Consider the following 15,859-nt stretch of genomic DNA (forward strand, 5'->3'; position numbering starts at 1 on the left):
CACAACGTGGTGTCAGACTCTTAACCCATTGGGACCTTCGAAATCACTTGTTCTCACACTTTTTCGTAATTCAAAATTATTCAACATTTTTCGAAAATGTTCAGAATGGTTACGATGAAACACAAACATAACAGGGTTTATTTTTATTTTTATAATGCTTCACATAGTAACTGTAATAACATTTATCAATTTGTGACGGTAATGTGTTCTATTACTTTGGTAGTTACTCATGAAAGTAACATTATTACAGCATGTAATCTGTTTATGTCATGTGTGATGAGGAAAAAAAAGAACAACACTACAGCAGGGACAAAATAGAAAAAGTTGTTGGTCTCTGCAGTTCCATCCATCCTGATGCTTAATTCCATATCCGTCAACAGAGATGGCGTCCAAAGTGTGCACAGAGACCGGCCACTGGGGGCAGCACCCGGACAGCAACAGGACCTGGACAAACTACACCAAATGCGTCTCCAACACCGTGCAGGGCCGAATGGTACGTCCACCATCGTGGACAACGCACACTATCAATCACACTCCCGTTTCTGTCTGTTTTGCGGGCCTTTCACTGTTCACTACAATTCCCAGGATGCATCTGGCCTGCAGGTATCGGCCTCATAGACATAAAGGTAGACGGCTCTGAGGCGTCTGTATCTCGGGCGCCATTTTGGAGAAGGCAAGCTTTCCTGACTACTGGCCAATCACAGCGCGTCTTCCGGGAAGAAAATCTACTTACGTATAAAAATATAACGGGATATTTCTATACAACTAGATTCTGACAGGTCCCGGAAAAGACGCGCTGTGAGTGGCCAGTAGTCAGGAAGCTTGCCCTCTCCAAAATGGCGGCCGCGATACAGGTCGCTCCAATGAACTGCAGAGGCCACTGAGGTATCTAGGTTTCTATATCTATGATCAGCCTGCCACTAAGATCGATGGCTACCATCAGTGTTGCCAAGTCTGCTTATTATAAGCGACTTTGGGCTTGGTTTTCTGTAAAGTTACTTGTAAATATAAATAATGGAAGTTGCGGGTTGAGTTGTTTTGGCCTTGTTTCTTAAGTGTAATTGCTTATTATTAGGATGCTGTTTAAACCAGTGGTGCTGAAATATTTTCATATCAACGTGTCAAGGACCCCCAATTTAATAATGTATTTGTTCGTGGGGTCCCTTAACTGTCTCTCAGAAATGCCGATTCAGCTTTATTCGTTGTTTCCTCGTAGACGGCGATGAATCTCTTCTACCTGGTTCTGATTGGCCACGGGCTGTCGTTGACGTCACTCTTCGTATCACTGGGGATCTTCTTCCATTTCAAGTAAGCGCTGTGTCATCAGCAAATAACACTCGCTGTCTGCGCTTGATTTAAAATGCTACAATACAGCGAGGTTAACAGTTATTATAATACAGGGATTAAAGTTCTCAGTCGAGCATGACTGGTTTTCAGTCATTTGGATTCCATAGACGCCAACATGTCTTCTATGGAAGCATGTTGCGCAGCGAAAATAGACGATCTACAAGCTCTCAATGCGTCGCAGACGCATTGAGAGCTTGTAGAGCGGCTATTTTCGGTTATGATTTTAAGATTAGAGCATTTGAAGTGATCAAACGTTTAGAAGCATCTTCCATAAAATCTTACTACTGTAGTCTCGGATATTTCATATAAAAGCAAAGGTTAAAGTCTCAATCTGTGATTTCTTCACCTGATTTGGCAGTATGAAGAACCGCAGGAACAATATTACTGAAACATCATAATTGAATATTGTGTTCATTGTTTAGGACTCCGTGCTAGTGTGGGGGGGGGGGGGGCTCCTTTCATAACTCTTTCACTGCCTGGAATTCATTCATTAATTCATCCCGTCTCCGGTCCCCTTGCCAGCGAAAACAGCGATTTTACTGTACCTTTGAAAAATCATGGAATATTCTCTGTGTCCTCCTTCCTCACGGAGATCGGCTCATTACACGCACAGGGTTCCGGTAGAATCGGGTGGGGGGGGATTGGCCGGCCACGATCCTCCATTCCAGAGCTATATGGCCGTTTGAATGTGGCTTGTTTTTTTGAAAAACACCTTGAAAACAACAGAGATCAGAGAAATTTATACTTTTTTGAATCCTTTAACATGGAAGCAGGCGATCGTTTTTTTTTGTTATGATCACGTGATTTCTGGGTGTACTCTTCTTCGGTGGTGCCCCCCCCCAAAAAAAACACATTCTCGTCAAATCTCGTCCTGGGCGCTGTGGGCGTTTGGACGAATTCAATCAGTCAATTCTCATTGTTTGCAGTGAATGAAATAATGTTTCTCAAATCGCACATTAGTACTTGGCCATACGGTGCGTTTTAACAGCGGGCGATTCAGGATAGTATTTTCCGGAAGTGCATTATATGTCTATGAGAGCAGGCAACTACTGGCGATAGGGCGAAGTGGGCGGGGGGGCGATGAAAGATGGATTTGCTTTATCTTTTGGACGATGTCGCCCGGCGATCGCCCGAGAGTCGCCCGCTGTTAAAACGTACTGATACAAACATTTTCAGTCGTGGGATCTTTTCCTTGCTTTAATCCATGTATTATAAGCAATATGTGTGTGATTTGGTCCAAACTGTCTGTCCCTGATCCTTGCAGGAGTCTCAGTTGCCAGAGGATAACACTGCACAAGAACCTGTTCTTCTCCTTCGTCCTGAACTCCATCATCACCATCATCATGTTCACAACGGTGGCCAACAACCAGCAAGTCATGCAGAGTAATTATGTGAGTCCGATATTTAGCTGAAGGATTTCCTCCCATAGAGCGAAAGGAGGGAGAGGCACCAAACGGCGGGGAGAAAGTGAAAGAAGACTTAACTATCGCCGAAGAGCGCCAACATTTAGAAGCAACGCCTGCTGAGGGAGCGCTAAAAACGGTGAAACGCGCCAAAAACTGCTTGGTGATTGTTGACTCATGCGGTGCTCTTATGTCATTATCTTTAACATGTAGTGCTATTTGAACAATAGAAAGTCATTTAGGTCACTGTGTGCCTTGGACATTGTTTGAATTATTACATGTTATTGTTATTGTTCATTACAAGAATGTCTTCTTTAAAAAAAAGAAAAAAAAGTGGAATGTCTTTTACAACAAAGACAATATTGTTTCAGTCAACGCTGCAAGTGCAATGAATCATTTCTTATTTCAAACTAGATGTCAATCTGGATAATGGTCCTGATTTGGATTTTTGACCAAACTGTTTCACAAGTGAATCTCGTTGAGACACAGTGAAAGTTGGAAACCGTTTTCTTTTAGAGTTCAATTCAGGTTCCTGCCAGTGAAAGTTGGAAGTTGGAAACCGTTTTCTTTTAGAGTTCAATTCAGGTTCTTGAAAGTGAAAGTTGGAAGTGGTTGTAGCGAGGAAACTGTTTTCTCTCAGAGTTCAAATCAGGGTCCTGCATCATACTTAACCCATTAATACCTGGAACGCATCTGTGTCACTTTTAGATTTCTTTAGGCTATTCAAAAATAGCAGATATACAAGCTCATAGCGCGGCACTGAGTGCCGCGCTACGAGCTTGTAGATCTGCTATTTTTGAAAAATCTTAAAACTTTTTTTTTGATTTTTTTTCAAAAAACTGTTAGGATTTAGATTTTTTTAAAGAATCGCCTCAGGTCTTAATGGGTTAAGCCCACACCCCCAGGTCTGCAGGAAGACTAACCGACATTTTTTACGTGCCAACTAATGGGCAGTCCTAATGAATAAGCAAAAAAATAATAATAAACCCTCCTCTTTGAATCTTTTCTAGGTGAGCTGCAAGATTATCAACTTCATCCATCTGTATTTGCTGAGCTGTAACTACTTCTGGATGCTGTGCGAGGGCATCTACCTCCACACGCTCATCGTGGTGGCGGTGTTTGCAGAGAAGCAACATCTCATGTGGTATTACCTCCTAGGATGGGGTGAGTATACAGTGGTGGAAAGAGTACTCGCATCAATACTGCAATGTTCAAAATTAGGCTACTACTGTTACAAGTAAAAGTCCGGAATTCAAAATTTACCTGAGTGAAAGTACAAAAGAAAACTATTGGTATCAAAATGTACTTAAAGTGCCAAAAGTAGAAAGTATACTCATTGTGCAGAATGTCCCATTTCACAAGTTTTCAAATGTGTAAAATGAATAAAAAATCATTTGAAAATAGCAGATCTACAAGCTCACAATGCCTCGCATCGCGATAAATCAATTATTACATTATAAAACATACATTAAACACTTTAGCCCTATTTTATACCTAGGCTATTTGAAAATAGCCGATCTACAAGCACACAACGCGTCGCATCGAATTTAATTCCGGACTTTTACTTGTTAGGGCACGCTCGCACCGCACTTTTATTTGACCTCTGGGGCCGGAATATGCCAATGCTTTGTCAATGCAAATGCGTGGATTCACGGAAAAATGCGCAAGACCATGAATCTACGCATTTGCATTGACAAAGCATTGGCAGATTCCGCTCCAGAGGTAAAATAAACGTGCGGTAGGAGCGCGCCCTAACAGAGTACTTCTACATTGCAGTATTGATACTTTTACTTAGGTAAAAAAAATGTGAGTACTTTTTCCACCGCTGAAGATGAGACAACCAAAATCCAAAAGACTCCCATGTAGCCAATAGGATTATAAAGTAGCTTATTGATATCAAACATCGATAACATAACAGAATAAGCTGTTCAAGACTATACATCCAAGTACAAACTACACAAAAGGGCTCTGCGAATGCCTTTATGTGAATTGTTTCTGTGCTTTCACAGGATGGTGGCGTAATATGTTTTTTTATGATAATGTATCACATTTTATCAGACAATGTGATTAATTAAAATTCGTCTTAATTTTCTGCTCAGGTTTTCCACTCATCCCGGCACTGATCCATGCAGTCGCCCGTCGCTTTTACTACAATGACAGGTGAGCCTTTTTTATTTGGTTTCCTAATGTTCTACACTGTCAAAGCCCATGGTCCCCTTTTTACTATCAGAGTTAACCCATTAAGATGCGGGAATGCATCTGTGTCATTTTAGATTTCTCTGGCTTAAAAAAAAAATAGCAGATTTACAAGCTCTATGAGCTTGTTGATCTGCCTTTTTTTTTTTTTTTTTTTTTTTTAATTGTGCAAATCTTTGATTTTTTTTCTTTTTTCCAAGCAAATCTTTTTTACTCAAATATTTACTTCTGGGGGGGAGGGGGGGGTCCCTGGAACAAAATGTTTTGAGATGGGGGTCCGCGGCCAAATACATATAATTTTGGGGGTCCCTTGACATGAAAACGTTTGAGCACCGCTGATATAATAGCAACATAACGTTTCTCAGAAAACTGTTAGGATTTAGAAAACATTTTGATCATTTTTTTCCACTGTATTAAGTAAATATTTGAGTAAAGAATGTTTGCTTGAAAAAAATATATATATTTAAAGATTTGCAGAAATGTTCATGATTTATATGAAATAGCAGATCTACAAGCTCATAGCGCGGCACTCGGTGCCGCGCTATGAGCTTGTAGATCTGCTATTTTTGAATAGCCAAAGAAATCTAAAATGCCAGATGCTTTAATGGGTTAAATGAAATCAAATTGCTCTCTCTAGTCAATCAGCTGTCCTACTGTATGTTCTCCGTGTCCTTTTCAATGTATTAATGGATTAATTGCGACAATTAAACTATTATTATTCCTGTTGTTCACGCAGTTGCTGGATTAGTTCTGACACCTCTCTGCTCTACATCATCCACGGGCCCATCTGTGCTGCGTTGCTGGTAAGTGTTAAAGGTTCTATGACATTCATTTTCACTTTTTTTATTTTTTATGTTTTTTGGGGGGGGTTTTATGACTTCAATTACACCCCAAAAAACTCAACTTTGAACATTCAGTGGATTTTCTGTGGTCTGGGGTTTTCTGAATAATTTAGGCTGAAAAGTAATCTGAGATTGGCCCTTGGAGTGTGAAGTCATAGGCCACTCTCCTCCTCGCCCATCCCCTACCCTATCCTCCCCAATCATCACCTCTGCGGAGCAGAGGTGATGATTGACAGGCAAAATCCCTCTCAACAGTGACACCCGCAGGCAAAGATTTATTTTTTCATTGCAGTTGAAAAGGCTTTAGAACTGTGAGAGAAAAACACCTGCAATGAATAACTGGAGTGGAATTTTCAGTTAAAACTTTTTATACACGTTTGAAGGACCATGACAAAGACTTTCAACGTGTTGTAAAACTGAATGTCACGAAACCTTTAACCAGTGGTGGAAAAAATACTCTGATTGTTTACTTAAGTAAAAGTATCAATACTGGAATGTAGAAATACCCTGTTACAAGTAAAAGTCTGGAATAAAAAATGCACTTGATTAAGAGTGCAACATTATTGGTATCAAAATGTACTTAAAGTACAAAAGTAGAAAATACTCATAATGCAGAAATTCCCATTTCACAAGCTTTTTATTTATTTTTTTATTTTCCACAAAGTTTCAAATGTATACAAAATATTTTGAAAATAGCAGATCTACAAGCTCTATTTGGTACTTTTGATACTTTGCTATTTTCAAATGGCCGAAATGTATATAGGTATATAATGTATGTTTTGTTATAACAACCAAAATCTACAAAGTAACTAGTAACTAAAGTTTTAAAATAATTGTAATGGAGTAAAAAAAAATACAATATTTGCCTGAGATGTAGTGGAGTAAAGTAAAAGTACTGACAATTGGAAATACTCCAGTAAAGTAAAAAATACCTCAAAATGGTACTTACGTACAGTACTTGAGTAAATGTACTTAGTTACTTTAAAGGTCAAATCCCACGCAATGCAAAAATGACCACAAACAAATGTCAGTGTCGAGACCTTATACACAAAAAAAGAATACAAATCTGCACACCAATAAAGTGTTTCCCCTTTTGCAAAAAAAGATTATTTGGTAACGTTTTCGAGCCTCGAGGCTCTTCCTCAAACCAAAGTGGGGTCCGGGCACCAGCGTTTGCCATATTTTGTGAGAAAGACCAGCAACCCAGTCTAGGAAAACAAGCCCAAAAGAAGCGACTGTGTGAGCCGGTAGTAGACACAAAGAGTCTCCTTTGTGTCTCCTACCGGAACCGCTGCCTACCGGAACCGCTGGTCATCAAATTATTAGCCTGAGGCTACGAGCTCAATCCATGGTCTTGAAGGGCGGACCCAAACACAGCCGCCCGGATTTGTGCGTGGCTTCCTATTGCTTCACCAATCTATGTCCCCGCCTCCCCTCCCCTCCCCCCCTCGGGCTGTGCACGGAGCACGCTGACGTCACCAAATTTAGAGCGACGCCCCTCTGCACTCTGATTGGTTAGGAGATAACAAGGTCCAAGACCATCGTTCCTGCATGGCTCCCCCAGGCTTTTTTTCTTTTGTAACAAAAAAAAAAGCCTGGGTTTCCGAGGCTATCAAATTATTGGCTTAGGAATGCGACAAAAACAAAAAGATATCCATTAATTCAAGTCTCCATGGGGTGACTAATCGATAGAAAAAACATGATTTTTTTGGGTGAACTATCTTTTTAACTATTCTTTTTTTTACCAGGTTGCTTGCAGCCTGGTCTAGGAAGAGACTGATCAACTACTCAACACTTTCTTGACACTTTCTAAACACTTTCTAGCGACCTTTTCATCATTTGGCTGTCCTTCAACCCTTTACGCCAATGGGGAGACTTCCCCGAGACTTCCCCATACTCTGAACGACGGGCGTCCTCCCATGCTATGGGATCATAGCCCAGAACAAACAAAAAAAAGTGTGGTCGTCGCCACCAAACAAACTATTGACTTGACTCCTCACACACACACACACACACACACACACACACACGGCGCCGCCTCCAACAGCGATTTGTTACTCTGCGAGCGAAAGAGTCCATTTGGTTCCGTGCAGGGACGCTGGAGAGATCAACCTGGTATTAACCCATTGATACCTGTAACGCTTCTGTGTCACTTTAGATGTCTTTGGCTATTCAAAAATAGCAGATATACAAGCTCATAGCGCGGCACCGAGTGCCGCGCTACGAGCTTGTAGATCTGCTATTTTTGAAAAAAATCGTGAAAAAATATTTTTTATATTTTCTTCAAAAAACTGTTAGGATTTAGATTTTTTTTAAAGAATCGCCTCAGGTCTTAATGGGTTAATAGGACTGCGTCATCATTTCTTGTTTTGTCCTGGTAGGTCAACCTGTTCTTCCTGCTGAACATCGTGCGCGTGCTCATCACCAAGCTGAAGGTGACCCACCAGGCGGAGTCCAGCCTGTACATGAAGGCGGTCAGAGCCACGCTCATCCTGGTGCCCCTGCTCGGCATCCAGTTTGTCCTCTTCCCCTACAAGCCCCACGGTCGCCTGGCCTCCGAAATCTTCCAATACATCATGAACATCCTCATACACTACCAGGTGGAGTACAGCGGTGTTGATTTTGGTGCCGATACACAGTGGTGGAAAAAGTACTCAAATTCTTTACTTAAGTAAAAGTACCAATACTGCAATATAAAAATACTCTGTTACAAGTAAAAGTCCAGAATTAAAAATTTACTTGAGTAAAAGTACAAAAGTATTGGCATCAAAATGTACTTAAAGTACCAAAAGTAAAAGTACTAAATATTTGAAAATAGCAGATCTACAAGCTCACAACGCGTCGCGATGCGACGCGTTGTGAGCTTGTAGATCGGCTATTTTCAAATAGCCTAGGTATAAAATAGGGCTAAAGTGGTTAATGTATGTTTCATTATATCATAGTTTATATCTGAAAGTAACTAGTAACTAAAGTTTTCAAATAATTGTAGTGGAGTAAAAGTACAATATTTGCCTCTGAGATGTAGTGGAGTAGAGGTAAAAGTATTGGAAATTGGAAATACTCAAGTAAAGTACAAATACCTCAAAATTGTACTTAAGTACAGTACTTGAGTAAATGTACTTAGTTACTTTCCACCACTACTCCAGAGGGCCACATTGCATAATTTTGTTCGGGCAGAAACCTCTTATCTCCATATTGAAACTTTTTTCGTAACTGAATGCTGTACTTCGCCATTCTATGTCACACAAAAGTAGCAAAAATAGCCGATCTACAAGCTCAAGAGGCGTCGCGGCGCGACGCTTTTTGAGCTTGTAGATATGCTATTTTTGCCATTTTTGAGCGGTGTAACCGCTCCTATAAGAGGGTTTTTGAGCGGTGTAACCGCTCCTATAAGAGGGTTTTTGAGCGGTGTAACCGCTCCTATTCACCTGTTTCCTAGGCTGCGTGTTTTCCACTTCCTGTCGGATTTCATTGGATATCATTAGTCATCTGACCAGTTTCATTGGATTTCATTGGATCAAATCGACAGGAAGTGGAACACACACAGGAAGTGAAAAGCCTAGGAAACAGGTGGATAAGAGGGTTTAGGACCCATCCGTGGTGAAAGTTTTTCTTTCCGTCACGAAAATGTGTCTTTCGCTGTGACGCCATGCTGTGGAACACACGCCCATAGGCTAAGCTTTGCAGGAGGTGCTGTGATTGGCTAGCGAGACACATGATGAAATTAACTTCAAACTTCGCAGACGCGCTGTGATTGGCTAGCGAGACGCATGATGAAATTAATAATAATGTAAAAAATGTAAGCACGTCACTTCGCAGGACGTGCTGTGATTGGCTACCGAGATGCGTGATGAAATTAATAACTCATAAATAGCACCGCTCACTTCACACTGGGTGTGATTTTTTTTATTGGAATCCAGATTTAGATGCATTTAGTTACTTATGTAAACTTTTTAAACTTAAATACAAATACATTGGCCATAAAAGAGACAATAGAATTTTTATACTAGTCATTAAGCTACTAATATAGACTGAGGTCATTAAAGCGGGTCATGTTTGCATGTTTGGAATTGTAATAACAGCTGAAATCAATAATATATCAGTATTCCAGCCAGTTGCCCATGTATGTATTACACTATTGTATATTATATTCATATTGAGCTCATTGCTGAATTTTTTCTATCTGTGAAATATCGATGAAATATCGGTCAAAATCTGTGAAAAAATATCAGAATATTGGTTCGATAACGATATTGCATTTTTTTATGAAATATCGTCCGATATCGATATGCTACCGATAATATCGTGCATCGCTAATTATTTCTAAAATGTAGTTTTATAAAGTCATTGTGAAGGGCTATTTATTTATTTGTGTATGTGTTTATTTTTGCTCCCAGGGTCTGCTGGTTGCTACGATATTCTGCTTCTTCAATGGCGAGGTAAGCAGCAGTGGTGTAAAGTAACTAAGTACATTTACTCAAGTACTGTACTTACAATTTTGAGGTATTTTTTACTTTACTGGAGTATTTCCAATTTTCTGTACTTGTACTTCTACTCCACTACATCTCAGAGGAAAATATGGTACTTTTACTCCACTACAATTATTTGAAAACTTTAGTTACTAGTTACTTTGTAGATTTAGATTATTATTACAAAACCACTTCAGCCCTATATTTATTTTGTCCATTTGAAAATAGCAGATCTACAAGCTCACAATGCGTCGCGATGCGAGATACATCTGCTATTTTCTAAAGATTTTAATTAATTTGAAAACTTGAAATGGGACATTCTGCATAATGAGTACTTTTACTTTTGGTACTTTAAGTACATTTTGATACCAATACTTTTGTACTTTTACTCAAGTAAATTTTGAATTCCGGACTTTTACTTGTAACAGAGTGTTTCAACATTGCAGTATTGATACTTTTACTCAAGTAGAAAATGCGAGTACTTTTTCCACCACGTGGTTTTGCTCCTTGCAGGTGCAGACCGTCCTGAGACGACACTGGAACCAGCAGCGGATGCAGTTCAGCGGGACATTCTCCCACTCCGGCATCTTCCGGCCGGGCTCCTACGTGGCGTCGTCCCTGACCGAGGTCCACCGCTGCTACAGCATCGAGAGCCACACGGAGCACCTGAACGGCAAGAGCTACCACGACATCGAGACCACCATCCTCAGGTCGGACAACCCTTTCGCCTGAGATCGTTTGATCGTTGATGACGAGCTTTATAAGCAGTGGTGGAAAGTAACTAAGTACATTTACTTAAGTACTGTACTTAAGTACAATTTTGAGGTATTTGTACTTTACTTGAGTATTTCCAATTTCCATTACTTTTACTTCTACTCCACTACATCTCAGAGGCAAATATCGTACTTTTACTCCACTACATTTACTTGAAAACTTTAGTTACTAGTTACTTTTCAGATGTAAATTATGATATAATGAAACATACATTAACCACTTTAGCCCTATTTTATACCTAGGCTATTTGAAAATAGCAGATCTACAAGCTCACAACGCGTCGCAGCGCGACGCGTTGTGAGCTTGTAGATCGGCTATTTTCAAATATTTAGTACTTTTACTTTTGATACTTTAAGTACATTTTGATGCCAATACTTTTGTACTTTTACTCAAGTACATTTTTTATTCTGGACTTTTACTTGTAACAGAGTATTTTTATATTGCAGTATTGGTACTTTTACTTAAGTAAAGAATTTGAGTACTTTTTCCACCACTGTTTATAAGCTGCTGCCAACCTCCTGCTTCGGGCTTACCTTGAGATTATCTTTTTTTCTTCTTTTGGGATTTTTTTTTTTTTTTTTTTTGGTGACTGGAGTGATATTGCAGATTTTTTTTCCCCGCTGAGACAAGATGGAAAGTTGATTATTATTTCCGTGCAGTTATGGTTTGTAGCATTTTCTTTTTTCTTTTAACTTCTTCTGAAAAACATCTCTTTCGCCAAAAGTCCCAACAGGGATTTTTTGGGAGAGACCCTATTGTTGTCCCTGGCACATACTAGTAAGCATAAACTGTTGCGGTTTAATATTCCGAGAGGCTTTTCTTGGACGTAGGGGAAGACTCAAATGGATTATTACTACCCACGTTATCTGCACAAGTAATTCATACGGATTAGAGGTCACCACTGCGATCTCTGAACACTTAAGCACTGAGACTGAAGAGGAGCAATGTTAGCATTGCAGGACACGTTCACTCTGCTCTGTCTTTCACTGGAACTGCTGCATTTTGGCAGAGAAAGAGTTTGGTGGCCGATGGCTCATTCCACACAGCATTCGGAGCTGTAATTTAGCAAAACATGCTTCAAATGTTTAATTTGGATGGCACTTCCGAAAGGGGATGGTACATATTTCATAAAATGACAGGATATGCGCTTGATTGAAACAGCTTTTGAGTTTTGGTTAACTGTTTTTGTTCACAAGCACACACTAGTAATACAATAGGTGTAGATGCTGGTTCTGCTGGGTTGGGCCACACAGCGACAGAGAGAAGAGAACAGACAGAGAGGCCCCTTTTCTACAGAGCTTGAACCGGTTCCGTTATTTTTTCCCCGCCTAATTTTTAACCAGTTCAGAGCGTTTCCACCGAAAAGGACCTGGTTCAGAACCCTAAAAGTTGGTTCCGGAACTGGAACCAAAAGATACTTGTTTTGTCTTGCCCTGAACTGGGAACCAAAGCGGGTGTGTCACTATTCTGCAGGTTGGAAGATGCAGATGCGATATAAACAATGGCCAAAGCATGTGAAAAATCATCATATAATAAAAGGAAAAGGAAAACTGTAACTGCCATTGACAATTGAATTTCCCCTATGAAATGGACACTTGGACCGGTCATATTTTGACACATTGCTGGCGAGGCCTGGAATTGAACCTGGGGGGAACTGGGGACTCCTGGCTCACCAGACAGGCTCTCTAACCATTCAGCTATGCTAGCCCCTCAAATACAATCGGTTCTGCTTAAAATTTGGTGGAAATGCGGGCCGGTTCGCGGACAGTTCCGTGAAAGCACCACGGTTCCAAGAATCTAGAACGGAACCAGTTCTGAGAACCAAAAGTTCTCTTGGTGGAAAAGGGACCTCTAGAGAGAACACACAGAGAGAGAGAGAGAGAGAGAGAGAGAGAGAGAGAGAGAGAGAGACAGCTGACACGGATTTGTGCAACAACAGCACTGCCCATGTAAAACTATGGTGCGGCCGTTTGGTTTGTGTGTAATGCGTTTTAGTTTTGTTAAAGTGGTTGATTGATACCATCAAGAAACAGGTAAAGATGGATAGCATGTTATCTGTGATGTTCCACTTTACCCATTATTTTATACTTTGGCTATTCAAAAATAGCAGATATACAAGCTCATAGTGCGGCACTGAGTGCTGGGCTTATAGATCTGCAATGTTCATGAACATTTCTGCAAATCTTTGAATATATTTATTTTTTAAGCAAATATTTGTAACTCAAATCTTTGCTTCTGGGGATTCTACAAATATACAAAAAAAAAATACAAAATGATATGTATTTGGCAGCGGACCCCCATCTCAAAATATGTTGTTCCAGGGCAAGAGCAAAGATTTGAGTTAAAAATGTTCGCTTTAATTTTTTTAAATATATATTCTGATTTGCACGATAAAAAATCCGAGTGCCGCGCTATGAGCCGCGCTATGAGCTTGCATATCTGCTATTTTTGAGTAGCCAAAGTATAAAATAATGGTTAAAGGAGGAGTTCACCCAAAAAAGGACTTATTTTCTATCAATTGCACACCCTATGAAGCCTTGAATCCATGGATTCTTTTTTGTTTTTGTCGCATTCTTAAGCTAATAATTTGATTCCCGTCTCCTACCGGCTAATGCATCCGGTAGGAGACACAAATTATTTGTGTCTCCTACCGGAAATACACACGGTCATCAAATTATTGTCTTAGGAATGCCACAAAAACAAAAATAAATCCATGAAATTAAGGCTTCATGGGGTGTGTAATTGATAGAAAATAAGTCATTTTTTGGGTGAACTCCTCCCTTAAAGTGGTTAAAATCTAAAATGACAGATGCGTTCCCGGCTTTAATGGGTTAACCCATTCAATCCGGGAAAGCATCTGTGTAATTTTAAGATTTCTTTGACTATAAAAAAAATAGCAGATATGAGCTTGTAGATGTGCTATCTTTGAAAAAAGAATTGTGAAAATGTGTGCAAATCTTTGAATATGTATATATATATACATTTTTTACTCAAACCTTTGCTTCTGGGGCTCCATGGAACAAAATATTTTTAGATGGGGATCCGCTAGCCTGGTAAACCCTCCCTCCGGAAATCTCATTTGTAATTTATTTCAGGAGTAAGTCTGGGCATGATCGCCCATTCTGCAATTTTGGCTGTGGGCTGGAGTTGGGCGGGAGTAATACCGTTGACTGACAACCCCTTCAGCCAATCAGCTGTTTCCCACTTCAGCCAGTGCAGTTTTACCACTTCCAGACTAATGTGATGCAACGGGACTTTTGAGACGGCCATGCCCAAAATATTGCCTTATGCCTTATTCGGATACATGCGTGTCACTGCCCGCCCCTGCCGGTTTTAAATAGGCTCTGTCATGATTAATTGACCACATATATGAAGTTAAATAACTAAATTCTATCCAAACGATATCTTATAAGTAAATTCCGTGCCTCAAAATAGAAGTTTGAGAGCTTTTTGAAGTAAAAAAACAGCGGAGAAAATAGCGCACAGAAAAGATGGCTGCCGTTCGTGTTTTGTCGGCTGCATTCAGGCTGCACTCGGTGCCATTCGGGCTCACTCGAACTCGCCACCTGATTGGCCAACTTTCGCTGTCAATCACAGAACGATGAGCGACGACGCTGATAGGCTCGGCTTTTTGGTAATGCGCTAGAAACGCCCATACAAGCCTTCAGGCCAGACTCCTTCCTGAAATCAAATGGAAATGAGATTTTCCGGATCTACAAGCTCATAGCGCGGCAGCACTATGAGCTTGTATATCTGCTGTTTTTGAATAGCCAAAGAAATCTTAAAATGACACAGATGTCCCGGTCCCGGTCCCGGTCTTAATGGGTTAAGACAAGGAAATGGAGGATTTTGGGTGAACAATCCCTCTCAGAAATCCTGTGGTCCTTTCCAATATGATTCATCATTTTGGAAAACAAAGGCAGAGGTTTATCACTCCATAATCTCTATCTTACGTACTTATGTAAAGGACCTGGTCATTTCCTCAAGGAACTACTTATGTTTTGTACTATCTTCCCCCCCCCCCAAAAAAAGCACTTTTATGTCCACCAATCATTCCGGTTTAGCTAGAATCTCACTTCGTTTTTTTTTTTGTTCAACTCATTTCAGTTTTTGCATCTTAACCCTTTAAGACCGGGACGCGGCATCTGTGTGTCATTTTCAGATTTCTTTGGGCTATTCAAAAATAGCAGATATACAAGCTCATAGCGCGGCACCGCGTTTTTTTTTTGCGGACATTAGTAACTCAAATCTTTGCTTCTGGAGGTCCCTGGAACTAAATATTTTACAAATGTTCGCTTTAAAACATATATGTTCCAAGATTTGCAAGAATTTTCACGATTTTTCCAAAATAACAGATCTACAAGCTCATAGCGCGGCACTCGGTGCCGCGCTATGAGCTTGTATATCTGCTATTTTTGAATAGCCAAAGAAATCTGAAAATGACACACAGATGCGTTCCCGGTCTAAAATGGGTTAAAAGTTGAAAATAAGGTTCCCAGTATGATTTTGTCTGGCACATAAAATGACCCTTGGGCTTGTGATGAAGGAGTTCAAGTGCATTTAAGTCATTCATTGTATTCTCATGTTCATAACCAACTATTTCCAAAATGCTGGAGAGAGATGTGTGTGTGTGTGTGTGTGTGTGTGTGTGTGTGTGTGTGTGTGTGTGTGTGTGTGTGTGTGTGTGTGTGTGTGTGTGTGTGTGTGTGTGTGTGTGTGTGTGTGTGTGTGTGTGTGTGTGTGTAAGAAAGGAAGACGGGAGAGAAAGGGGAAAGTGTGAAAAGTGAACATTGTCTACTCTGTACATATTTATACTTTTGTTGAACAT

At 40.2% G+C, this 15,859-nt stretch overlaps 1 protein-coding gene across 1 annotated transcript in view; it reads left to right on the plus strand.

The window, feature by feature from the left end:
* The window catches only part of LOC308080810 (calcitonin gene-related peptide type 1 receptor-like), a 44,444-nt gene extending 33,329 nt beyond the window's left edge, over positions 1-11,115 (plus strand). The window contains exons 5-13 of the mRNA XM_080422827.1: positions 381-493; positions 1,217-1,308; positions 2,612-2,738; positions 3,761-3,914; positions 4,850-4,910; positions 5,683-5,749; positions 8,170-8,388; positions 10,186-10,227; positions 10,771-11,115. Coding sequence (XP_080278953.1) covers positions 381-493; positions 1,217-1,308; positions 2,612-2,738; positions 3,761-3,914; positions 4,850-4,910; positions 5,683-5,749; positions 8,170-8,388; positions 10,186-10,227; positions 10,771-10,989 — 1,094 coding nt within the window. The 3' untranslated portion in view covers positions 10,990-11,115. The remainder of the gene's footprint in view (positions 1-380; positions 494-1,216; positions 1,309-2,611; positions 2,739-3,760; positions 3,915-4,849; positions 4,911-5,682; positions 5,750-8,169; positions 8,389-10,185; positions 10,228-10,770) is intronic.
* Positions 11,116-15,859: the final 4,744 nt, after the last annotated feature.

The sequence above is a fragment of the Gymnoscopelus braueri genome (genome assembly GCF_963280865.1).
Source record: "Gymnoscopelus braueri genome assembly, chromosome: 24".
Lineage (NCBI taxonomy): Eukaryota > Metazoa > Chordata > Actinopteri > Myctophiformes > Myctophidae > Gymnoscopelus > Gymnoscopelus braueri.